Source organism: Leptopilina heterotoma, unplaced genomic scaffold, assembly GCF_015476425.1.
Source record: "Leptopilina heterotoma isolate Lh14 unplaced genomic scaffold, ASM1547642v1 Lhet_190, whole genome shotgun sequence".
Taxonomy (NCBI): domain Eukaryota; kingdom Metazoa; phylum Arthropoda; class Insecta; order Hymenoptera; family Figitidae; genus Leptopilina; species Leptopilina heterotoma.
Genome location: NW_025110909.1, coordinates 579661 through 606548, shown reverse-complemented (window position 1 = coordinate 606548; position 26888 = coordinate 579661). Strand labels below are relative to the sequence as shown.

Here is a 26888-nt window from a genome sequence, read left to right as displayed (position 1 = left end):
TTTTTACGACAGTTTGATTCTCAAACTCGCCACCTTGCCCCACTCTAATTTTTTATTTTATTAGAATAAATGGTTGAAGACGTCGTATTCAAAAATAAAGTACATAATCTGTTACGTACTTTACTACGTTGTAAACTGTATCATAAAATGTGTCGTATACGCTTAGTAATTACGATGTTGTTTTCGATTACCAGATTTTCATTAGGGAAAACGATATATTTTTATTTATTTTTTATGAGTATTTTTTTTAATTGCTTGAAATCACTGTTTTTAAAGATTGTTCATTCCTAATTAAACAACTAAGTACAGTAAAAAAGTACTAGTAAAAATGTCATTTTTAGTATATATATATATATCATTGTTTTGGAAAGTAAGAATCGTAAATATGTAGTATCAAAATATGGTCAGCCTTTTTAAAATACTTTACATAAATTTTAATATGGTTTATAGTTTGTTATAATCTTAAATACTTGTTGATTTCGTTTGAGAAATGTTTACACTAGTGGAAGCATTTTTATATTTATAAAAATTAGTTTCATGTATTTTTTGTGTTTACATGTAACTTTGTGTTCCCGTCGAGCAATGTAAATGTTACTTTTTTTAATATTCTAGTATGAATGTATCCATAAAATTAAAACTTTTGTTCTAGTCAAACGCTGTTGTTGTTCTTGTGTCAAATTTATATTGAAAACAATATAGCAAAAAAAGATTATAAGTCTGTATAGTGTAGTTACAATATATACAATATGTACAATATACAAACGGTCAACAATTTTAGAATGAAACACGTCCGACAATAAGAGCACATGTCAAGAAAAAGAAGGTGAGCCAATGTACTTGGTTGGAAGTTGCAGTATTACAACCATCTTTACTATTGCATGTGCAGTATTCCATAAATACGTTGTAAGTACCTGTTCTCATTAAACAAAATCTTTCATCTCCTTCAATTCCTGGCTCGCCCAAAAATGCGCAGTGGCGAAAATATCGCCATTCACCATTTACTAGAATCATAAAAGCATATAAGTAAATAAACTGTATACGCGGTTATATGCAAGGAAAGAAATGTTTTGGTTGTGGAATCCATATAAATATTGTTGCGTTATCAAATGAAATGGAAAGGACAACTTTTCGCACGGAAGCAATTTCCAAATACTATGGATGTGTGAGCCATATTATATTGTCGCATGAGATATGGATATGCCAACAATATTTATAGTTGTCCTTACCACTTTGAAACGATTCACGCCACTCTGATGTCCATCGCCGATGACACACCAGGTAGGCGTGGTGGGGTTAAATTTGAATTTCTTTTTTTTATGCAAATGAGGGGGTTTTAAGTAATTTGTTGAATAATTTTTAAAGTAAAAATATTGTGTTATTGTTAATTTCTAAAGGTGTGGCGTTTAAAACTAGTGGGTGAATTCGAGGTGTATTAGAGGAAAGGGACGCAAACGGAAAGACCGAAAAGCATTGGCCGTCTATACTAAACAAGTTGAAGGCAACTGCATTATAAAAAATATATATATATATACTGATTCCTGAATCGCAACGGAAGGCAGTTTGAAACATTGCGGATGTGCTGAATAAAGTTTGCACCGATCCACTGGCTTTCCGCTGATTTGGTCTCCATCCGACGCCATCCTCAACACCACTCACTTCAAAAAGTTCAAGCGATAAGTCATTTTAATTTTACCTATTAATTTATCTTTTTCTCTATATAGTGCTCTCTTTTGAATGCTATTTTTTTATAAATGTTTATATATCAATTTTAATTAATATTGTTCTCAATTGTGAAAATCTAAATATCTGACTCGATTATTATATGTATATGTCTTACGGTTGTGTATGTTGAATGTGTGTATGTATGACGCGTTTTTTTTACAATTGAACATTATATTAAAAATTACTCGGAATTGGTAATAAAATTTGTTTAAGAGAGATTTTTGATTTATATTTTATTTTATACATTAAACGTAAACTTTATAATTGATTCTATTTATCATTCTTGTGTGTATATTTATCTATTGTGATTATTTATTTATCTATTTTATGTCATATTTTAATGATTTATAAATTTCGTAAATTTCCTTTTTTCTTATTTATCTTAAATTTATATTAAAATCAAATAAAATACTAAAAAATTTATTACAACTTCAGCTATTAAATTGTAAGAAATCGTCTAAATCTAAAAATCGATTTTTTTGGTCATAAGGTCCCTTTTCTCAGACGCAGTCACATATAGGTTCCTATACAAAGAATCTTATGTGGATTCCTATAACGGTAACCTACACAAATTTATATAGTTTCGTATGTAGGTTCCTATATGGGTCTGATAATAAGTTTTTTTTAATTTATAAAATTTATTGTAGACAATTTATTGTAGCTTACAATTATTTATAAATATTAACATTAAAACTTTGAAAATAAATTTGGTGGAACGGCGTTCGTCAATCACATGTTCGAATAGGAAGTTTCGGGTTTTCTACATAGGAACTTTTATATGTCCCTATAAAGAATCGTATAAGAATTTACATGGGATCCTTATAGGATTCCTTGTAGGAACCTATATAGTATTTTCCAGTCAGATATAGCGACCATGAGAGGGGATCCCACCACAAAACCTGGTTTATTAAACGTCACATTTCAACCTACAAATAACAATTTTGTAAATAATAGTAATAGAAATAATAAGATTGTTTTAACTCACAAAATAAATCTAAATGGCAAACAAGTCTTAATAATGGCTGTGGTTGAGACTGGTGAGCACTGGGTTTTTGCGCACCAAGATTCCTTGACTATTTCCCGAATTTTTCAGACACAGTTGCGGCTAGTGTCATAAACTTTTCAGGAAATACATAAAAACTCACTATGAGAAAGTTATGAAAAAAACTTTTGAATAAGTTATAGCTTTTTCTAGTACAGTTCCCGAATTTCTTCCAAACATCCATTCAACTATTGAGTGTTCTAGCTTATTTCAGAATTTTTACGACGTATCCAAGAGTTAAGTACCTTAAATCTCACATATACTTAAGAGATTGAGCTACAGTCGCTCTTTTCAATATCATTTGAGTTGCAGTTTTTTTTATTTAATTTTAACTAGTTTAACTTTAGAAAAACTAAATAAAAATGTAATTAAATAAAAGGAGCTTGAATGCGAGGCACTAGTTAAATAAAATTCCATAATATTTTATTTCCAATACCCGCACGTGGCGTCGTACAACCAAAGCACTTCTAACAGTTCTAACACGACTTTGGTATTGGTATACCGAAGAAAGCAAAAGAAATAGTGAGTGGATATGAGAACGAGTATTGGAAGCATAGGTGTGGAAAGGATACCAGAGTTAAAATATATGAAAATTGTTACCTTTTTGGCGAATTTTTCGACACAGTGTAGACTTCACGCCTTCCAAGTGTAAAGGAGACGCTTCTTGATTACAATCTATTATCGGCACAGTGGTATTGTCGAATGGATCTGCACACTTTGGGTCCGAATCCGATCTGCAGGACCAACATTTTATGGAAGAACCTGTTTAATAAAAATCAAATATTGAGACACATTAATATCTTCTGCGAATAAATACAGGCATTGCAATTTTAAGAAGTAAAAGTATAAAAATTATCAGAGAAGTTGTTTCAGCGATTTAATGGACTCTTTGTTTGAAGTGAGTATCCTGAAGTATAAAAATTAGAGCTCTGCAAAATTCGAACCGAACCGAGTTTAGTTCGGTTTTGGGGCGCCGAAATGTCGAATGTCGAATATTCGACATCCGAACTGGGCTAACTCGAATGTCGGTTTTTCGACATTCGACATTCGACATTTTAGCGTACTAAAACCGAACACAACTCGGTTCGGTTCGAATTTTGTAGTAACTCGAATGTCGAATTTTCGACATTCGAACTAGGCGAAAAAATTCGAACAGTTCGGTTCGAATTATTTTGCACAGCTCTAATAAAAATGCCGATTGTGAGAAGGAAATATACAATTTTGTTAAAATGTAAAAAATTGAAATGAATCATGCAGACTGTGTAGTACTGGTCTATTACCATATGATCCTCTTAACCTAATACATGTTGTTATCGTTCACTGTAAAAAATGCCAGAGATCTGGCATTTAGTATTGTAGCGCATCAGATTTAGAAAATCTGACGACTTGACTCTAACGTAAGAGACTGGGAGGGTTATAAAAATGCAACAATTTAATTCAGCCACCTAACCGAATAATAATAATAATAATGATTAATAAAATGTTGACTGAAATATGCAGAAAATTGTATTGAAAAATCCAGTTAATTGTCAATCATCTTTCAATTCTGAGCATTAAAGTTGATAATTTAAGTTTTCATTTGAGCCCTTTTAGAGATTTTTATCAAGTTGTGCTTTTATTTTCCAGTGCTTCAAAAAGAGCTAAAAATCCGATTTTTTTACTCTTTAATCTCGTTTTTTATGGAACTGACGGAATGAAAAATTTTTTTGGCATATTCTTATTCGCAGTGACACTTAAAGTTTCAATAAACACAAAAATTTTTAAGTAAACACTACTTGAACATTTTTTTGTAACCCAGAGTAATAATTCGTAAAATGTTTAATATTATATTTATATAATATTATAATATAATATTAATTATAATAATAATAATAATATATATAATATATAATATAGTATAATATAATAATATAATATGTGACCTCGTCTATGAAAAGGGACCTTACGTGCGAAAACAAGTTTTCGAGAAAACAGCAGTTAAAGTTTAGCTTAGAAAAACCCTTGTAACTTTTTTAAATATTAATATTTTTTCATCAAGTTAGGCTTATTTTCTTCACCGTGGATCACAGTATTAAAATAAAAAACATACAAGTAATAAACAAATTTTTTTAATAATTGAGGGGCTGGATGCTATAATGTGTTACGCGCCATTCACTTAACATGGCGCGTAACACATTATAGCACCCAGCCTCTCAATTGTTTATATAAATTAATAACAAACTCCCGAAACATAGAAAAAATAATCTAAGTTTTCTAAATAGCAACAATAAGTATAAATAAGTGACACGTGTTTGTAAGGGTTTTCGAGGCCGCTGATTACGAATATGATATCAAATTTGAATTTTATCTGTTGACAATTGTCAAAGAAATTTTCAACTTTTCTAAATAATAAAAAATTATCGTCTCCGTTATTTTAATTTGTATAATAACAAAAAAATCAGTTTTTTCGTATTTTTACTCTTGCTTCTTTTGACTTTAAAAATTTTTTTAAGAAACTTCTAATCAACTTATGACTTTTTGTTTTTCACCATCTTAAAGAGCGTTTCAAACTCTATCCGAATCAACAAAAAAGTACAAAATAATTTTTTGACACGTAAGGTCCCTTTTCATAGACCAGGTCACATATGTTTAAATATTGAATAACAAAATTTTTAAACTAAATTTTTATTATTATTTTGTAATTATGATAATATTCAGAGAAAAATAAATATTTTAAAAATAAAAAAATTTAATTTTTCGAAACTACATTAGAACTGATCTTTTAAAAAAATATAATGAAGTGCGCATATGTTTAATAATCTAATATATATTGTTATATTTAATTTCTTATTTAATTAATTGAAACTATTCTACTTTAGAAATAACAACATATTATGATTTTGAATTCTTTCTGTTTTATGCATAAGTAATGTTATTGCGAACATAGTATACGTTTAATTAACCATGGATTATAAACATGTTGATGGAACGCATAGGCGGTTAAAGTCGCAGCTTAACAGCGCCTTTAACTTTAGGGCATAAAAGAGTCAGAAAATTCAAATTAAATTAAATAAAATTCTCAGCAGAGCTGAGAGAGTACTTGTGTATTCGGGCAGCGGTGGTGACGATACATGAAATTTAAGAAACTTAGAAAAATTGATTTGGAGTGATTATTAACTTCTTCCATCCTTTAAAAAAATTAATTTGTTTATGAAACAAAAAAAATTTTTTTTACATTTCTTAAAAGTTGAAAGAAAGCTAAAATTTTCATTCTTTTCTTTAAACTCAATATTTTCAGACTTATAAGCTACTGAAAATAGGTCTACATTCACAAATCCAAAATTTCAAAAATTTAGGCAATTAAACAAAAATAAACAAATACGTATTTCATATTTTTCTATAAACAACGAGAAAAAAAACCGCTGCCAAGTTGTATATTTTTTTTTATAATTTTGATGCTCATTTCATGAACACTTTGCTTCCTCATAGAGGTTATAATAATAGAAATATATGAATAACTTTCTATAAATATGGTTCGATGAGCATATTAAATTTCCTTTATATAAAAATCCTGATTGGATTACTAAATATTTATTTTTATTATTCCCGGATGCTAGACACTCTGACTTTATAAACATGGTTTAATGTTAAATTTTTCAAATAAAAAATTAACTAAAAGAAATTTCTCTTATATTAAAATTATATCCCGGAAAGTTCATTTAAAATTTATATTATTAACCACAAATCGTGTTTAACTATAAATCTTGTAAATCCTATTAAAATATAAATATTACATAAAATACTATTTTCAAGTTATCAAAATTCCTTCAAATTAAAATATGTATTTTTGCAGTTTTTTTTAAATAGAAATTCCATAGAAACAAAGAAGAAATAGACATTCTTTTTTTTTCATTCGTCGCTCCAAAAGTTGACTAATTTAAGTTGGGAAATGTTCATGTGTCCGGAATTTTATTATTTTGGCAACTGAAATAAGATTTTATCAACAGGAGGCGTAGAAATATACTTGGTAACTTTTTTTCCCATTAAATCAAAATGAGACGTTAGAATCAACAAACTTGTTACACAGAATCAGAAAATATAAAAATCAAACATTAATTAATTACTATTAGGTGGGTTATGTGTTAAACCTATATCAACAAAAAATTTAAAATAATTTTTTTAATAAATGAAAACAATTATGTTTTAGTAATTCGAATAAAGTAGATAAATATTATTGTTATAATACTTTTAGAAATAAAATCAACTGTTTGAAAATGAAATAGAAATTGAAGACGTTTAGTTTTATACTTTTAACATAAATGAAATATTTACCTGGCTCAATAAAACAAGTAAAAATTAAGAGCAACACAATTTGGGAAAGTTTAATACTTTTATCCATTTTCCCAAAGATAACGACTAAAACTGAGCAAAAGAGAAAAATAAATTGTTAAATTGTCTCTCGTTTAGGACCTACTAAGGAAGCAGACCTGGTCATATAATTATGAATTTTTGTTTAAAGAGAAATTGAGGATTTGTAATTGTAAAATTATAACATAGACAAACGCGTGCAGTACTACTGAATGTCATTAAAATCAAGCGGGTGGAGAAAAAATGAAAGCCACGCCTTTCCACGTTCATTGATATTGCGAGTTCGAGATGTGACGTCACGCTTGTTAAGACTTGTGACTGCACCCTAAAGGCGGTTCCAGAATAGGTGCAAAAGGCAAGGTGGAAGTACAAGTGCAAGTGCGAACCAATGCTAAATGTATAGGAATCGCACTTGCACTTGTACTTCCACCTTGCCTTTTGCACCTATTCTGGAACCGCCTTAAGGGTGCGATCCCATGTGAACAGAATACGTCGACCCAAAGCAGAAAATCATGAGAGTGAAAAGAAAAGCAATATCTACCTATCTCTTTTGCACTCATGATTTTCTGCTTTCGGCCGACGTATTCTGCTCACATGGGATCGCACCCTAAGGGTACACTTATAGCGAATTCGGTTATCTGCTCCGAGAGCGATCTTGCTCGGTGTAGGAGTATAGTTTACTCTGCTCTCAAAAAGCTGTGCTCTACTCTGAGGCAATCTATGACGTCATGAACACTGGCAAAGTTCGACTGTTTTTGGAGCAGGAGCACAACATGAACTGCTATGGTGTAAAGCATACACTGCTCGTTTGGCGCGAAGTTTAAATTTAATTAAACTTATATAATATAATGTAATATAATATTATATTTATTATATTATATATATTATTATACATTATATTATGCAATATATTTTCTTCTTAAATGTAAAATTATTTTACTTAAAATTAAATATTTTATGATGTATACATAAATAATATTTTTAAAAGCAAAAAATTTGATATTTTTATTAGAATTTTAAAATCTTATTCGGTCAATGTTTTGATATAGCAGAATTGTTAATCACAAAATTATCGAATAATATTTCTGATATAAATTTTCTTTACATTATTTGACATTTTGAACTACTAACAACAACAGTAATAAAATAAGTGAAAAGGTTATTTCTTTGAGACCAAATAATTACTTTATAATGAGTATTTTTATTTAAATATTAAAAATATTGAAAATTATTTACTGTTTTTATTAAATATTAAAATATTGAATGTTAGTCTTTCTCTAAATACAAAATTCATTATAAAAAACATAATTCGTCTTCACTACTATCGCTAGAGGTGTCAATTAAATCTGTTAAGGCGCTCTCACAGCTAGTAGGCAGCATATAAATTTGAATTTACTGTCTCTTTCACTCTAATTGATTTTCTCTCTTACTCCAATTACTGCCTGCGCAGGCAGGCAGAGCTGTGAGAGCTCCATTAGAAGTGAAATTTTTAAATTTGCCGCTTCTCTTGACATTTTTTTAAACTGCACTAACAAAATTGTGGGAGCAAATTTTGTTGCACCTTTCGATCCTTGAGAGTGCACACTTCTTAATTCGAACACAAATAACGATCTGCGCCCACTGATATATATATACTACTGGATGTTACGAGCACATATGGGTTTTAATACGCAAACTCAAGTGCTCTGATATGATTCGTTGAGTTCAACTTTGGCTAAATCCTTAAGAGGAACCGGGAATTACAAATAATAAAAACAATAATATTCCGTTAAAACGGAGGGAAAAACCTTACAACAAGAAAGAATCAATCAATAATTAATAAAATTAATTATTGATGGATATCAGACTTCTTGTGAGTAAACCCGATAAATTTATTAAATCAAAGTTCAATAATACAAAATCGACTAAGGAAACTTAGAAGCAACCTTTCTAGTCAAACGTCAACTAAAATCTAACTTGTAGTTATAGTCAATTGGAGTTGGTCTCCGCTGTTAGTCCAGGTTGGGGGAAATGCGCATGTTCAAAGTGACGCGTATCCCCCACTATACACTTTATGCACTTCACCAATACTAATACTGTTTCATACGTCACACCTGTCGGTGTTGATACACACACATTCGTCATAGCTTTATTATTCCTATCCTTATCATATTATAGTTATTTTAATTATTCAGTTTATATACAATTAATAAACTAATAGTAATATTTACATTTATAATAAGTATATTTACTCTTGTATTCGATGCTCACATACGTGTTACAACTATAATAAATATTATATAAATAAATTATACAATGCTGATGATCATGATAGTTATAACAAATTCATTGTTTAACTATAACTCTTAAAGGTAATTTATTTACAAGTGTTAATTCACTACTAGTAATATTATAATAGTTGATTAAATTTTAGATTGATAGAAATAATGAAATATAGAAATTACGATTATTTATAAAAAGTAGTTGAGCGATTAACAATTCTAAAAAGTAATGAAAACTGGGTTTTTCCAGTACGTGACAATTTTGAAGTTAAAAGGATAGAAAGTTTTTAGGTGTACCATTTCGGTAGTATTACCTGAACAAAGGATCTGGTCTATAAAAGTAAGCTGTTCTAATTTTATGACTTCTTAAAGGAGTATACTTTTTGGGTATTTTTCAATTGTACCTATAGTGTTAGAAAAACATATTGGTTTGGAAGGAAATCGAAGAGTTTAGATTTATTAAAACATCTGTTTCTTAATCCAGATTATCTTTATGATGTTTTAGAAATATTTTGAGTTTCTTAAAGTACAATTACTCATTCTTTGGAATTTTTAAAATAACATCCGCTAAAACATGAAAATGTGTTTAGGTACTTTATTATACTATATTCTTTAGTCGTTCTCAGTCTCAGGTTTATATTTCGAAATATGTATTTTATACTTTTGTTTTAATAAATTTAATTATACATTTTCTTTCGATATTCTACTTGATTTATGGCAATTCTAAGAAATGTTGATTTTCAAATACATATTCAGAATTTGGATACTATTAAACCGTAAAGTATTATATTTTACAATAGTCAAACTTTCTTGTTTAGTCTCGTCAATATTTGTCTAAAGTCGTGAGAAAATACTAAAAATAATTAAGTTTATTAACGAAATATTATAATTTCGCGCTTCGATAACTCGTGAATTGATATATCGAAAGTTAACGAGCGAGATGGTAGTCGCTCGTAACATGCTTGAAATAAGTATCGACTATGAATACCGCCCATAGTCTTACTCCCTGGTATTAGAGAATCGCCTTTATACCTTCTCTATTGAGGAAGTACCTTTATGTTTATGTTTATGTTAACCTAACCTTCACATTTGTTGTGTACCGCAGTACCGCTAAAATTTCTGTCATTATTGTTGGATTCTATATTAGTAAAATTTAAAAGATATAACTTGTTTTTTTCTGAATTACAGTCATGAAATTTAGGTGTAGAATGAATGATGTTGCTGCTATGCGTGATTTCACAAGTAAGTTCATTTATTGTAAAAAATAATTCTTTTAAAATAGTTTATTGCAAATAAATTTAATTGACTTTAATTTAATTGATTTAACTGATGACTAGTTGGTGCTGGAAGGTACCGAACCCACCTGACCGCCCTGCAACGCCCCCAAAAAGTGCCTTTTTTGAGAAAAATGCGTATAAAAAATTTTTAGTTTTTTTACGGGTGGCTAGTGTATCTAAAAAAATATACAATTAATATCTAAATATGGCCAAATAAAAAAGGGGCTCTATTTGGCCAGTCAAAATAAACAGTTTTTTAATTTCCAATATACGGGCAAGCTAACGTTTTGATAAATTAAAAAAAGTTAAAAAAAAATAACTAAATATATGAAGTAGAGACAATTTAACAAAAAGGGTGCAAAAGGTGAAAAAGTATTATTAATAAATAATATTAATTTTTTATTATTATTGCGTATATTTATTATAATATAATAGGGGAGAGGGCCCAAAGATGGACATGGTTTCAATTTAATGCTCTACACTGAAAGAAATGATTTCGGTATATTAGGAATTTGATTATGTTTAAGAATTTCTGTCAAGTTTTGAGAAACCAAATGTTGATTTTACCTCAATAGTTAGGTTCAATGAGAAATTTAAAAATGAAGAACAGTCACTTAACCTGTTGAGACTTTTTTCGATTTATTTTCAAAAATTGCGATTTTCGACTTTTCTTCCAAATATTGCAACAAAATATCACATCTTTTAGTATAAAATGCAAATTATTTTTATTTTTATAGTGCGAAAAATAACTAGGTATAAACAAATCTTTCAAAAATTATTCTTGAATCATTTTTTAAAATAATTAAATTTTTCAAATATATCTATATAATAAAAATCGTTTTAAATAATTGAAATTTTCTGAAATTTCATTGAAAATAATTATTTTTTTAAAGTATTTTGTTACCATTTTTGAAAAACAACTTTTGATGAATTTTTATTGTAAATTTTGAAAATAGGTAATTGAATTATCAAAAATTTTAATAAAAAATCTTTAAATGTAAATTAGCTTCTAATTTTTTAAAATTTAATATTTTCAATTACATAATTTTGGTGCTCATTTCATGAACACTTGGCTTCTTCATAAAGATGATAATAATAATAATAGAAATAAATGAATAACTTTTTTATAAATATGGTAAAAATGATTAAATTTTGGATAAATCGATGTATTTTTAATAGTGTTGCCGCGATAATGGCGAGAGGCGAGACGAGACGAGAGAACTTTGACTCGAGACGAGACGAGACAGTATTTTTTTAATTATCGCTAAAACGATACAAGACGAGAGAGGTGTCACGAGAGACGAGAATTCTCGACGAGAATTACGAGAATTCTCGATGAGAATTTTTTTTAAATTGCAAAGTTTTATTCTGAAAATATATAGTTACGGTTAACATATATATATAAAATATGATAGATATATGTATACTAAAATCTTTTATTGTTTACGTTGCATTTAATAGTCTTTTTAAACAAAATATAAGAAATTATAAATATTTTATATAAATTATATTTTTTTTATACATAATATTTAGTAAATAAATTCTTTCTTAACTAAAAGTTGAAATTTAATTCATTTTTCAGTGTTTTTTTAATGAGCAATATTTAACGGAAAAATAAATTTAAAAAAATTGTGAAAAAAAAATTTGGGTTTGGATCATAAATTCAGTTTCTTTGCTTATTTTTAAATATTATTGTGAAAGTGGGTTCTATATTTAGCTAAAAAAGTTAGCAACTTTTCTCTCTAAATCTGAATTAGTAGAATTCTACTAAGGAATAGTAAAATTTGACTAATTTTTAGTAGTTTTCATGGACGACTTTTCCCCTTTTAAATTAGTAGAATATTACTAATTCTTAGTAAAATTTTACTAATGTTTTAGTAGAAATTCACTAATTAAAAGTCACTCATTTCACTAAATGAATTAGTAAAACTGTTTTATCGACTATTAATAAAACAGTTCTACTAATTGTTAGTAGAAATCTACTAATCAATTAGTAAAATTCACTATTTGTTAGTAATATATTACTAAATCATTTGGTGGACGACTTTTCGCCATTTTATTAGTAACTTTCTACTAATTCAGATTTAGAGAGTTATATTTATCTTTTTAAAAATTATTTGATTTGAATCAAATAAGAAAGTATTCACTTGAACTTGAATGAAATAATTTTTATTTTACTGAAATAAATTATTTTTGAACCAATGAATTCAGAATTTGAAGCAAATAAAATTTATTTGATAATAAACAAAACAAGTAATCAGTTATTGGAGACAAAAACATTTTTTTAATGCAAAAAATAAAAAAATTTGCATTTTTGATTATTTGAAAATAAATTGTAACTATTATTCAGCTTAACATTTTTTATTCCAATATAGCTAAAATTTTAAACCAGACTAATACCTGAGAGACTACCAAGTCTCACCTTAATCGTCAAGTCATTTTTTCGTAATGTGCGAACAAAATTTTACAGACATATATGTATATCTAAGATAAATATTAACATTAAAAAAAATTAACACGTCAAATTTTTTACAATACTATACTTCTATAAAAAAAAGCTGAAAAAGACGAGAGAAAACTAGAATGTGTAGCATTCTCGACGCTCGAGACGAGACGAGACGATAATGTGTAGCATTCTCGACACTCGAGACGAGACGAGACGATAATATGTAATATTTTCGAAACACGAGACGAGACGATAAATTGCCCTATAATAACGAGACAAGACGAGACAGTTAAAATTATCGCCTCGTCTCGTATCGCGGCAACACTAATTTTTAAATACCTTACAAGAAAGTTATAATAGTTTAATAGTTAAAGAAAAGTTTTCAAACAAAAAAGTTGAGAAAAGGGACCATTCAAGTATTACGTAAGCATTTAAGGGGGAGGGGTGTCTAGCTATTGCTTATTTCCATTAGAAAAAATGGCGCTAATGCATATAAAAAATCTTACATGGGGGAGGGGGGGGGGTCTAAAAACCTGAAAAATATGCTTACGTAATGCTTGAATGGCCCCAAATGTCATTTTCCATAATTTTTGCTTTTTAAAATACCAATAATTTCGAAATTTATGATCAAATTAGGTTCAAAAAATAGGTCAATCGAAGCATTTTTTAATGTTCTACAAGTTGATAACAATATTTTTAAAGTTACTTTTAGATTTTTCAACAAAATAACTGGACGGTTAAAAAACAGGCCTCGAACTAGGTCCGTAATTCGATTGAAAAAGGTCCGTAAAGTACGTAAGTTATACGATATAATTCGGATAATTTTAGAGAAATTACAAATGATTGAAGGAATTCAATTATTTTCAAAAGTAATAAAATTCTTCGCAAAAATTCAATTATGTTCAAAAATTTTTTTAAATTCTCGTCAAAATTTTAGAGATAATTAAATTCTTCTCCGCAATATCAATTATTTTCAAAAATTTTAATAAAATTCTTGGAAAAATTTCAATTATTTTCAAAAATTTTCCCTAATTTAATTATTTTTAATATCTACTATTTTAATAAAATTTTGCAAAAGAATTCAAATTATTTGAAAATTGATAAATACAATTCTTTAAAAAAATTCAATTTTAAGAAACATATGTAAATATTCAATAAATTTTCAATAAATTGTTTTTTTTGTATTTAAATAATGAAATTCTCGTAGAATTTTCTTATAAAAATTGATTTATAAATGGATTTCAGTTAAAATTTTAGATTATAATTGAATATTAAAAGTATTAGAGCGTAAAGTTTTAGAAATAATGAAATTTTGAAAAGGTTTCAGATACAAATCTTTGAAAATTTGAATTTTTCATATTTTTAACTAACAATTCTGTGGAATTAATTTTTTTTTTTTGAAAAAGTTTAATTGCTGATTTTTTTATATTATTTAAAGTTTTTATTTTCTAATATACATATTTAATTGAAGAATTTACAAATAATTGAAATTTCGTAAAATTGAATATTGTAAACAAATGGATTTGAAAATTGTCAAAGAACTTTTTCGAAAATTATTAAAAATAATCGATTTTCAGAAGAATTTTAGTTAAAAATTCTTGAAAATAATAATTGAATTGATAATGATTTTATCACTCTATCTTTAATTATTATAAAACATGAAGTAATCGATTGCTTATCGATATCTTCATGTTATTTAGTTATGAAAAAATCTAATTTATAGTTTTAAGAAAAATGTACTCTTATATATTTTTGTCAGTAATTGGTCCGTAAATGGTCCGTAATTTTTCATTTTTGGTCCGTAAAGTCCGTATTTTTAAATACTTTCACTGGTTCGAGCCCTGTTAAAAAAACGTAAGTGTAACGTTATTCATAGTTTTCGGGGTCGCTGATTACGAATCTGATATCAGAATTATAAAATTTTTTAAATTCAAAATGGCGTATCCAATATGGCGGGCAACTTTTTTACAGATTGATCGGATTGGCTTGGAAATTGTTACTCGGGGGTTTTTGAGGTCGCTGATTACGAATATGACATCATTTCTTAAAAATTCAAAATAGCGGATTCAAGATGGCGGACGATTTTTTTTAAATCGTTTAGTTTTACCAGAAACTTGTTACTTGGGGGTTTTCAGGGTCGCTCAATACGAATCCGGTGTTATATTTTTTAAATTTTAAATGACGGATCCAATATAGCGGACGTTATTTTTAAAATCGTATAGTTTCACCAGAAACTTGTTACTCGGGGGTTTTCGGGGTCACTGATTACGAATCCAGTGAGAGTAGAAAGAAACAAGTCCATCTACTGACAGAAATAAATAAATAAATACACAATCGCAATTTTAAAATAAACTACAAATTCTTGATAAGAGACCATAAAAAACCTTGAGTGACAAGTTTCCCTCTAATCCAAACAATTTTTACATTTGTCGTCCGCCGTGTAGGATCCGCCATTTTGAATTTTTAAAAATTAACACCTAATTAGTAATCAGCGACTCAGAAATCCCCCGAGTAACAAGTTTCAGGTGAAATTAAAATGTTTTAAAAAAATCGTCCACCATCTTGGATCCACCATTTTGAATTTTAAAAATATAACACTGGATTCGTAATCAGCGACCCCGAAAACACCCGAGTAACAAGTTTCTGGTGAAACTAAACGATTTTAAAAATAACGCCCGCCATATTGGATCCGCCATTTTGAATTTTAAAGATATAACACCGGATTCGTATTCAGCGACCCTAGTAACCCCCGAGTAACAAGTTTCATGCTAATCCGTTTAATTTTTACATTTGTCGTCCACCATATTAGATCCGCCATTTTGAATTTTGAAAAACTAGCACCGGATTCGTAATCAGCGACCCCGAAAACCCCCGAGTAACAATTTTTAGGCGATTTTAAAATATTTTAAAAATTCATGATTTTTAACAATAATTTATGAATTTTTTTAAACAATAGGAATTTTTTAACATGATCTAGGTTACTTATTTTTAAAGCCCTATTCTTCCTGAAGAGAACGCACTAAATTAAACTCAAAAATATTAAGTTTCTTCAAAGATATTGAGGATTTTGTAGGTGGGACGTACATGTCCCATGGGCGTGAAAGGGTTAAGGTATTTGTCGCGTAAATTCGTTTTCGTCAGATTTTTTTTAAATTTCACATAATTATTCTTTGGATATTTATCTACAAAATAAGGCCTATTAAAATAAAATTGACCGTCTGTAAGTCTCAAAAAATGAAATCAAAGTTTCGATTTTTAACATGTAAGGTATAGGAAAACCATATGAAAACCACAGATTTTTAATTTTTGCACTTATACTAATCGTCAGATTTTTTAGAAAAACTAAAGTTTCATTTATTGAACCAAAATGAACTTTTATAAAAAAAATTAAAATTTTTCACCGTCTTGTTTAAAAGATATTTAACGTCAAACTTGAAAAATTATTTTAACAATTACTGTAAATGACAGGTGAATTCGTAAACGTGGCAATAGCGCTTGTTAAATACTACAGCTTGCCTGCTACTTTTGGCGCGAAATTTTAAAGACGGCCATACGCCAAACTTGCGACGTTGCCACGATCGTTTTTCATGCGAGAGGTTATGAATATACATTGAGAACATCTGTATGTCAAACTGTACGTCCGCAAAAGTTTTTCGGAAACTCGCATTCATAATCGTTTCATAAGTACAGTCAACGGATACAAACTTTTGACAGTGACCAGTCGCGCGACAAATACCTTAATATGATTGTTAAAACTCAGTGATTTAAAAAATTTAAATACTTTCCACTAAATCCGAGAGTCTTTTACAAAGTCGCGGAAAATTTCAGCAACTAATTTTTTCCGTGTAGATAGGTGTCCTAACATTTTTTTATAGTTATGGGCAAAAAATGTTTTTTGCAAAATTAAAAATAAAAAAAAATATAGTTAAACTTTATTAATCTATCCAAAGTACTCTCATTTTATGTCCGCACGTGAGACTTACAATTTAAAGAAAAATTCATCCCTAAAGCTCTTCATGATCTCGAGATATTTATGAAAATGTAATGTTTACACACACACACACGGAATGACATTTTTGAACTTCTGAGGTCAAATAACATAAAGATATGTCAAAAAATCGAACTCGAAAAATGTTGGTATTACAATACTTTCTCTATGAGGAAGCAATTGATAAAAATTTACTGTTTTAGATTTTTTTAATTTTGGAGAAATCATGGTCATATTTATAAATAAAATTCTTCAAAACTTCGATTATTTTTATTTATATTTTTCAAAACTTCAATTATTTTTAGAAGATTTTACCAAATTTCAATTGTTTGAAAACGTTTCAATTGTATATATAATTAAAAACTATTCTCTTTTAAAAATTATTTAAATAATAGAATTCCTAATTGAACTTTCGGAAAATTATTTAAAATAATTGATGTAGAGATGAAGTTCGGTAGTAAATTGTAGAAAATAATTGAATTCAGGAAGGGTTATAATTGTTATTTTTAGAAATTATTAAAATTCATAAATTTTACTCCTTTTCCGTAAACTTTCATATTTTCCTGTAAAAAGAATTTGACAAGGGAAATAATTTTAATGTCAGTACCCAGTAAGAAACGAAAAATTGAAAAGTATTAAAAAGATTCTATTCTTTTGAATGCCATTTATGTCCAATACTTTTCTATCCAGTGAGAGCAATATGAAAAGTAACGATATCAATCCTCTTGAATACCTAGTAAGAAAGCAAAGATTAAGAAGCATTAAAAAAATTCTATCCTTTTGAATACCATTTCTGTCCTATGCTTCTGAATTCCGCGACAGTAGTTGAAAAGTTTACAATTTCAATTCAACTTCAAAAAGTTTTCAATTTCAATTACTTTCAAATAACTGCACTCATGACTTTATTTGCTATTTTAAAAAGGAATAATTATTAAATTATCAGTTAAGAGGGTTAAAAGTGTTTAAAGGTCTCTGAAATTTTTAGGTTATGATTTATTGTCTAACAGAATAACGGCCCTGACTCGTTTAAATGACGTTAAATTGGTAAACAATCAATTTTTCAGCAAGTTTTTCTTTGAACACAAACACTTTTTACAAAATCTGCCACTGTATGTATCTTATAAATTACAAAAATCCAGAAGATTGCTTGAATGCATGCAGAAACGCGGTTCCAATGAAAAATTGAAAAGTGATGTAATGACAGGCTGTAATAATTTCGGATGGGATTGGAAAGCATTCAGAAAAAAATTTTGTCTTTGTTAACAATTACAAACAGAATTGAATTGCATTCATTTTTAGACGAAACGTGGTCCTATCATGGTATGGAAAAGTATTGGACAGAAATGGCATTCAAAAGTATTGGATAATTTCTACTACACTATACAGAGTTTGAATTATTTCAATCCTTTTCAATTCCTCGCTTCTTACTGGGTAAATTGTCAGGGAAATTGATAATCTGAAACCTGTGACCACCCTGGCACTATAATTTAAATAACTTTTTTTATCCCACATGCACAAAAATGGCGCTTTTAGATAGCTGACGACAGGGTGTAAAGTCCTTCATTTGTTCGACCGTATCACCGTATGAAAATGGCAGCCGTTTTCTCCCATGTTCCAGTCTCGGGGCGCCCTCGAGTCATAAAAATCACCGTAAATAAATGGCTGCCTTTATACCCTTGTTGCTTAATATACTATATACCGATTTAAGAAAGAAATTATAAGAAAACTTCGTGAGACACGAATTTCAGGAAGTGTGTGCAGAATAAAAACAAATTGCTTTTTTTCTTTCAAATGTGCATCAAGAACTTCGTCTATACTAACAACAAAAATACAGAAGACTCTTTCAATAGTGCAGTCGTCGGGAATATTGTGCACTGTTGGAAGAGTGCATAAACGTAATAATTCAGGTCCATGTCAAGAAAATAAAGGGTCCCCCACTACTAAATACCGGGCACCACTAAATGACACTAAATAATTAAATGAGTGACGGCACTGTATTTGACATCACAGATTCTCTTTCCCTTTGCCTCCCGGAACTGCACTATTGAAAGAGTCTACTGTAACAAAAAGCATAAGGTTGTCTATCTTGGTGCTATCTATCTTGGTCTATCTTTTGAAAGTCTCACAAAAACCGTTTCGTAATTAGTTCGGAACGATTCAGATATACTTACATTGAATTTCTAAAAATTTCTGGAACTTTGCACAAATCCTCAATTATGGAACAAATTCAGGAATTCTTACAGAATTTATTTTTTCCGTGTGTGTCTACCAATCTGTAAAATCAGAAAATAGCCGGGAATTTAATTATCCAATTTAATTAATTAACCATTAGCTATTTCAGTAGGAAAATATTACTATTTGAATCTAACATAAGACCTATATTTTAGGCTAAAAGTAGGGCTTAAATTTTGACTTGGGTCTGTTTTCATTAATTAAAACAATACATCAATCAAAATTAAAGTAAAAAGCATTTTTTTAAAAGCGAATTAATATAATATTAAGTTTATAATGAAACTTTGTCACATTGCTCAAAACATCTCTAAAAGTTAAATCTAGAATTAAAAAAAAACTTTTTAACATATGAGGCATTCCACGTCAGAAATATCACGATTTGCGAAGGGTATTCCGATTTGCGCAAAACTTCGTGGGATTATAGTTCTATATAAGAGACTTCTTTTCCCCAAACGCTAAAAATTAGATATATATCTAATTTAAATACATTCAAAAACTAAGCTTTCCTCGACTAACATTATGCAGAACATTTTCTTTTTTTATTTATAACTTTTAAAATACAAAAAATTATAATTTCATATTCTCAGTACCTTTTACGGCACTCTTCTTCTTTACATTAAAACAATTTTTGTGTTTTTTTATATTTTAATTTCTTTGTTATTGAATTTGAAAGCAGCAAATGTCGGGGATTTTTGACGCGAAGTGAGGGAACTTCTCATCATGAGACTGACCGCGTATACTCGATTTCATGTGTCATTAATTTTTTATTTAAATAATTAACAGGAAACAAAAGTTAATTTTACTGCCAATAGGTTGTTTAGAAATTCTAATGAACATTCAAAAAAAAATTTGGCATTTTAGAACAAGTTTGGACTAATTTATGAGGGTGAGAATTTCCCTCACCTGCGACGGATCGCGTTACAAAAAAAGGTGCGACAGATGGAGGGTTAAATAGAGACCAAGAACAGCAACAAATATTAACGAGTTCCCGAGATATTACAAAAAGAGTCGGACCGTGCCAAGCAAAAGTTTCAATAATCGATTTCTATAATTCGCCGTTGAGTCAGTTGCATGCGGCTGTGACAAAAGTGTCGAATATGAATTTTACCAAATACATTCTTACTGTGATCCACTTACTAAATATCATTATATAATATATTAAATTAAAAAGTGGATTCCAGTAAGTATATGTACTTTGTAAAATTCACTTTCGACAATTTTGTCACAGCCGCACGAAACTGACTCAACGGCGAATTATTATAGAAACCCAAGTGCGAAAACCAACGCGGCCCAACACTGGCCCAGTATTGGGAAAGCTGGCATCGAGACTTGGCAGACAATATTGGCCCGACTTTGCGCCGACTCTTGTGGTGTTAACAGCGGTTGGACGTCGGCAGCCAGATCTCGGCAGACATTAATGGCCCAATATTGGCACCAGATCTCGGCAGACATTAATGGCCCATTATTGGCAGCCAGATCTCAGCAGACATTAATGGCCCAATATTGGCTGCCATTACTCCCCCAGTGTTGACAAAATTAAAAAAAAATATAAATAAATTTTTTTTTATTTAATTAACTAATTAATTTATAACATTTATACGGCTTATTTCCCTAAATTAAATGCAAACTTACAAATATTTGAAAAATTCTTACCTCTCGCGGGGATCGATACCTGAACCTGACGCACCACAGCCTAACACTCTGACCACTCTGCTACTATGACTTGAAGTCGAGGAAACAAAAGGGTCCTTATAAGCTACACTACACTGGCTGATACTGTGCCATTCTTCGGCCGAGCTACGTCCCAATATTGGCAATTATAATTTGCCATCATAGATACAAAATGATAGACATTAATGTGCCATTCCTGGGCCAAGCTACACCCCAATTCTGGCAATTATATTTTGCCATCAAAGATACAAAATTTTTGCCATTAAAGTGCCACTAATGAGCCATTAATTGACCGATCTTCGTCACATCACTGGCAATTGAATTTTGCCATTAAAGATTGATCAACTTTGTCATGAACGTGCCGTTATTGGGCCAAGCTACGCCCCAATACTGGCAATTATAATTTGCCATGAAAGATACAAATTTTTTGCCATTAAAGTGCCAATAATGAGCCATTAATGAGCCGATCTTCGTCACATCACTGACAATAAATTGTCTTTTACCATTAAAGATTGATCAACTTTGCCGTGAATGTGCCATTATTGGGCCAAGCAACGCCCCAATTCTGGCAATTATATTTTGCCATCAAAGATACAAAATTTTTGCCATTAAAGTGCCATTAATGTGCCTTTAATGGGCCAATCTTCGTCACATCATTGGCAATTGAATTTAAAAAAATTTTAATATCATAATTCATGGTATATTTTTAATATTTAATTATTATCTAAAAATTTGACTAGAATCCATTTTGAAATAAATTTTTACTAGAAAATTCTACGAGAATTTAATTATTTAATTGCAAAAATAAATAATTTATTGAATTACTAAATGTTTCTTAAAATTGAATTATGAGAATTAAATTTCAAAAAACATTCATTTATTCAATAAATTTTCTTAAGGAAATAATTTGCATCATTTCTATTTCTAATTACAATTGCTTTAAGAAAAATTCAAAGATTTTAAAAAAATAAAGGAAAAAAATGTTTATAAATTCTATTTGTCAATTGCAAATATTAATTGAAAGTGAAATTGAAAATTTCTTAATTTTTAGATAATAAAGGAAAAATTTTACCCAAAAAAAGGTTTCTGTTACATTTATTCACGAATTTCTTTAATTGTAAAATTATTTGAAAACATTATTAACTTCTTTTTTAAATTAATACTTAATTAAACTTTTTCAAAAAAATTAATTCTTTAAAATTGACAGTTAAAAATATAGAAAATTCAAAGTTTCAAATATTTTAATTTGAATCCTTTTCAAGCTTATTCAATTATTTAAATACAAAATAAATAATTTATTGAAAAACTAAATGTTTCTTAAAATTAAATTCTAATAAAAAATTTTACCAAATTAAAATGCCATTAATGTACCTTTAATGGGCCAATCTTCGTCATATTACTGTCAATTGTCTTTTGCCATTAAAGATTGATCAACTTTGCCGTGAATGTGCCGTTATTGGGCCAAGCTACGCCCCAATACTGGCAATTATAATTTGCCATCAAAGATACAAAATGTTTGCCATTAAAGTGCCACTAATGTGCCATTAATGGTCCGATCTTCGTGACTAGTGTTGCCGCGATAATGGCGAGAGGCGAGACGAGACGAGAGAACTTTGACTCGAGACGAGACGAGACAGTATTTTTTTAATTATCGCTAAAACGATACAAGACGAGAGAGGTGTCACGAGAGACGAGAATTCTCGACGAGAATTACGAGAATTCTCGATGAGAATTTTTTTTAAATTGCAAAGTTTTATTCTGAAAATATATAGTTACGGTTAACATATATATATAAAATATGATAGATATATGTATACTAAAATCTTTTATTGTTTACGTTGCATTTAATAGTCTTTTTAAACAAAATATAAGAAATTATAAATATTTTATATAAATTATATTTTTTTTATACATAATATTTAGTAAATAAATTCTTTCTTAACTAAAAGTTGAAATTTAATTCTTTTTTCAGTGTTTTTTTTAATGAGCAATATTTAACGGAAAAATAAATTTAAAAAAATTGTGAAAAAAAAATTTGGGTTTGGATCATAAATTCAGTTTCTTTGCTTATTTTTAAATATTATTGTGAAAATGGGTTCTATATTTAGCTAAAAAAGTTAGCAACTTTTCTCTCTAAATCTGAATTAGTAGAATTCTACTAAGGAATAGTAAAATTTGACTAATTTTTAGTAGTTTTCATGGACGACTTTTCCCCTTTTAAATTAGTAGAATATTACTAATTCTTAGTAAAATTTTACTAATGTTTTAGTAGAAATTCACTAATTAAAAGTCACTCATTTCACTAAATGAATTAGTAAAACTGTTTTATCGACTATTAATAAAACAGTTCTACTAATTGTTAGTAGAAATCTACTAATTAATTAGTAAAATTCACTATTTGTTAGTAATATATTACTAAATCATTTGGTGGACGACTTTTCGCCATTTCATTAGTAACTTTCTACTAATTCAGATTTAGAGAGTTATATTTATCTTTTTAAAAATTATTTGATTTGAATCAAATAAGAAAGTATTCACTTGAACTTGAATGAAATAATTTTTATTTTACTGAAATAAATTATTTTTGAACCAATGAATTCAGAATTTGAAGCAAATAAAATTTATTTGATAATAAACAAAACAAGTAATCAGTTATTGGAGACAAAAACATTTTTTTAATGCAAAAAATAAAAAAATTGCATTTTTGATTATTTGAAAATAAATTGTAACTATTATTCAGCTTAACATTTTTTATTCCAATATAGCTAAAATTTTAAACCAGACTAATACCTGAGAGACTACCAAGTCTCACCTTAATCGTCAAGTCATTTTTTCGTAATGTGCGAACAAAATTTTACAGACATATATGTATATCTAAGATAAATATTAACATTAAAAAAAATTAACACGTCAAATTTTTTACAATACTATACTTCTATAAAGAAAGCTGAAAAAGACGAGAGAAAACTAGAATGTGTAGCATTCTCGACGCTCGAGACGAGACGAGACGATAATGTGTAGCATTCTCGACACTCGAGACGAGACGATAATATGTAATATTTTCGAAACACGAGACGAGACGATAAATTGCCCTATAATAACGAGACAAGACGAGACAGTTAAAATTATCGCCTCGTCTCGTATCGCGGCAACACTATTCGTGACATCACTGGCAATTGAATTTTGCCATTAAAGATTGATCAACTTTGCCATGAATGTGCCATTATTGAGCCAAACTACGCCCCAATACTGGTAATTATAATTTGCCATGAACGATACAAATTTTTTGCCATTAAAGTGCCAATAATGAGTCATTACTGGGCCGATGGTCGGCACATCACTGGCAATTGTCTTTTGCCATTAAACATTGATAAACTTTGTCATAAATGTGCCATTATTAGGCCGAGAGCTGGCCCAGTCTTAAAAAATTTGAAATTGTGACCATCGGCGCCATCATTGGCCCAGTAATGGGACGTTTTGGACACCAATAATGGCCCAGTAACTACTGCCAATTCTCGGCAGACATTACTGCACCAATGATGGGCCGTTTTTGCAGTCTTGGCATTTCGCACTTGGGAATCGATGATTGGAAATTTTGCTTTGCACGGTCCGACTCTTTTTGTAATATCCTAATATCTCGGGAACCCGTTAATATTTTTTTGTTGTTCTTGGTCTCTATTTAAAGCTTAGATTACAAGGAATAGTCTGTGAAAGTAACAATTTTTTTATCAACTTTTCTAAATTTTACCAGCAGTCAAAGTCAGGGTAAGAAATTCCCCAAAAAAATAGAATTATTTTTTGTGTTTATTACATGATATCTCGCTTCCTATTTATGCAATACAAATGAAAATAGTGTAATTTCATTTGAAATTTTTCAATGCAATTTAAAAAAAGCATCTAGCTTCATTTTTGACGGAGTTATCACTGTTTTTGTGCGGGTGTGTTTTTTAATAGCTCGAGGTGTTAGCGGTCGCACAATTTCCGCCAGTAGTGTCGTTCGGCGGAAAATGATATTGAAATTTCGCATAGGGTTGAGAATTGGCGCGGTAGTTCGAGGAAAGGAAGAGCGTAACAATGTAAAAACGGAGAACAATCAGCTTTGACGTAATTGGGGGGTTTACGGGGAAATTATAATAATGGGGACTAATAAAAGCGTTCTCTTCTGAGTTTTCGACCTTACCTCTTACAATCCTTGCATGAGGTAGGGGGATATTTTTCCTAAAACAAGTTTCCCAATTATTTTTTTCTCAAAATCTTTTCCCAAAATCTTTTCCCAAGCATATAAAAATTGTCTCATAAGAATTATTCATGTTCGAAAACACGAAATTCAAATTTTGTTTCGCTATTTGTTTCTGCAATCACCTTCATTCGTTTGTCAGTTCCGCAGTTAAAATTGTGTATAAGGCACTGAAAAATTAATCTTACATAAGGTATCCGGACAAAAAAATCAAGAAAAAAATTTTTAGGAAAAGTGTCCTACAATCCTTGCATGGATAATTCTCGCCGTCTAATGGCGACGATGGTTGGGCCGACAACTCATAAGGAAGTTGGCCCAACTTAAAATGCATATGTTGTGCCAACTATACATTTCAATGGTTGGTCCAAAGACTGACACCAAAGTTGGCACAACTTTAGATGCTTAAGTTGGGCCAACCACAATTTTCAAAGTTTGGCCAACTTCAACAGCCAAAGGTAAAAAATTATTAAAAAACTAAATTATTTAAACAATTAACAAGTTATTATTAGCAGGAACATCAGATATAACCTTGACCTATTATTATTAAACACAATCTCATACATACATTTTCGAAAATATCTAACGCTCGCTAGGATCGAACCCCTAACCTAACGCACCGAAGACTTTTTTTTTTAAATAACAGTTTATTATCCATATAAAATTACAAAAATATATATAACAATAGATACATCTGTAAAAGTCTTATAATAATATCACGTAGTACCTGCCAAGATTAACATTTAGCTTCACCTACTTATACAGTTTGTTGATTGCTTTAAAGACAATATTACAGTTTCGGTACTGAGTTTCTCTATGGTTTACAGCAAGAAGATGCTTTATACAATAGTTTATTAATGTGTAGGAAAACAAATATTCGTAGAAAAACCTACATACCTTTACGCACATTTTTAGCGTCGATTAAAGAAATTAAGTACCTGATATGGTAATTTATGTTTTAGTTTAAAAGGCAGATAATGTCTATTCATCTCTGGAATTTTTTTGGTTAATTCGCTTGTCGATAAATGCTGTTCATAAAAAGTTTCTGCTAAAAATAACGAATAATCTCTAAACATTTCAGTCTTAGTTTTCTCATGCAGTTCAGTGATTCTCGTGTATCTATCTGCATTTAATATTAATCTTAATTGTTTATTTTGAAACACTTGCAATGGTTTAAAGTTAGTTTTGGATGCACTGCACCAACCACTTATTGCATATACCATAATTGGTCGTAAAATTGATTTAAATATAATATTTTTACTTTTCTCAGTTACAGTAGAGTTTTTAGCCATAAGAGGATAAATCTTTTTCTGAACAGCATACGCCTTTCTTATAGTTTCTAAAATATGTTTATGAAAAGTCAATCTCGAGTCAAGATGGACACCAAGGTATTTAACATTGTTTGTGGGTTGTATGGGAGTACCATAAACTGTTATTGGATTAAAGATCTTTGAGCATGATGGTTTTTTAGAGAATATTATTACTTCTGTTTTACTAGCATTTAGGTTTATTTTCCATTTTTTATAATATTTCTCTAGCATATTAATGTGAATTTGAATTTGTTTTGCTGCTACTATGGCGTTGAAAGAGTGACAATAGATGGCTGTATCATCTGCAAAGAGAGATGTTTTTGTTTTTGAAAATTTAGGAATATCATTTAATTGAATA

General features: G+C 29.2%; 2 protein-coding genes across 2 annotated transcripts in view; one reads left to right on the top strand and one right to left on the bottom strand.

The window, feature by feature from the left end:
- Positions 1-410: 410 nt before the first annotated feature.
- On the bottom strand, positions 411-7352 carry LOC122500704. Its single transcript, XM_043609761.1, has 3 exons — positions 7076-7352; positions 3365-3526; positions 411-1001 (listed from the first exon to the last, which is right to left on the bottom strand). Exons 1-3 carry the CDS (start codon positions 7140-7142, stop codon positions 775-777), a joined length of 456 nt encoding a protein of 151 aa, XP_043465696.1. The 5' UTR covers positions 7143-7352; the 3' UTR covers positions 411-774.
- A 3088-nt stretch (positions 7353-10440) lies between these two features.
- Positions 10441-26888, top strand: part of LOC122500702 (checkpoint protein HUS1) — a 23518-nt gene continuing 7070 nt past the window's right edge. The window contains exon 1 of the mRNA XM_043609758.1: positions 10441-10614. Within this exon, the coding sequence (XP_043465693.1) occupies positions 10563-10614 (52 nt within the window). The 5' untranslated portion in view covers positions 10441-10562. The remainder of the gene's footprint in view (positions 10615-26888) is intronic.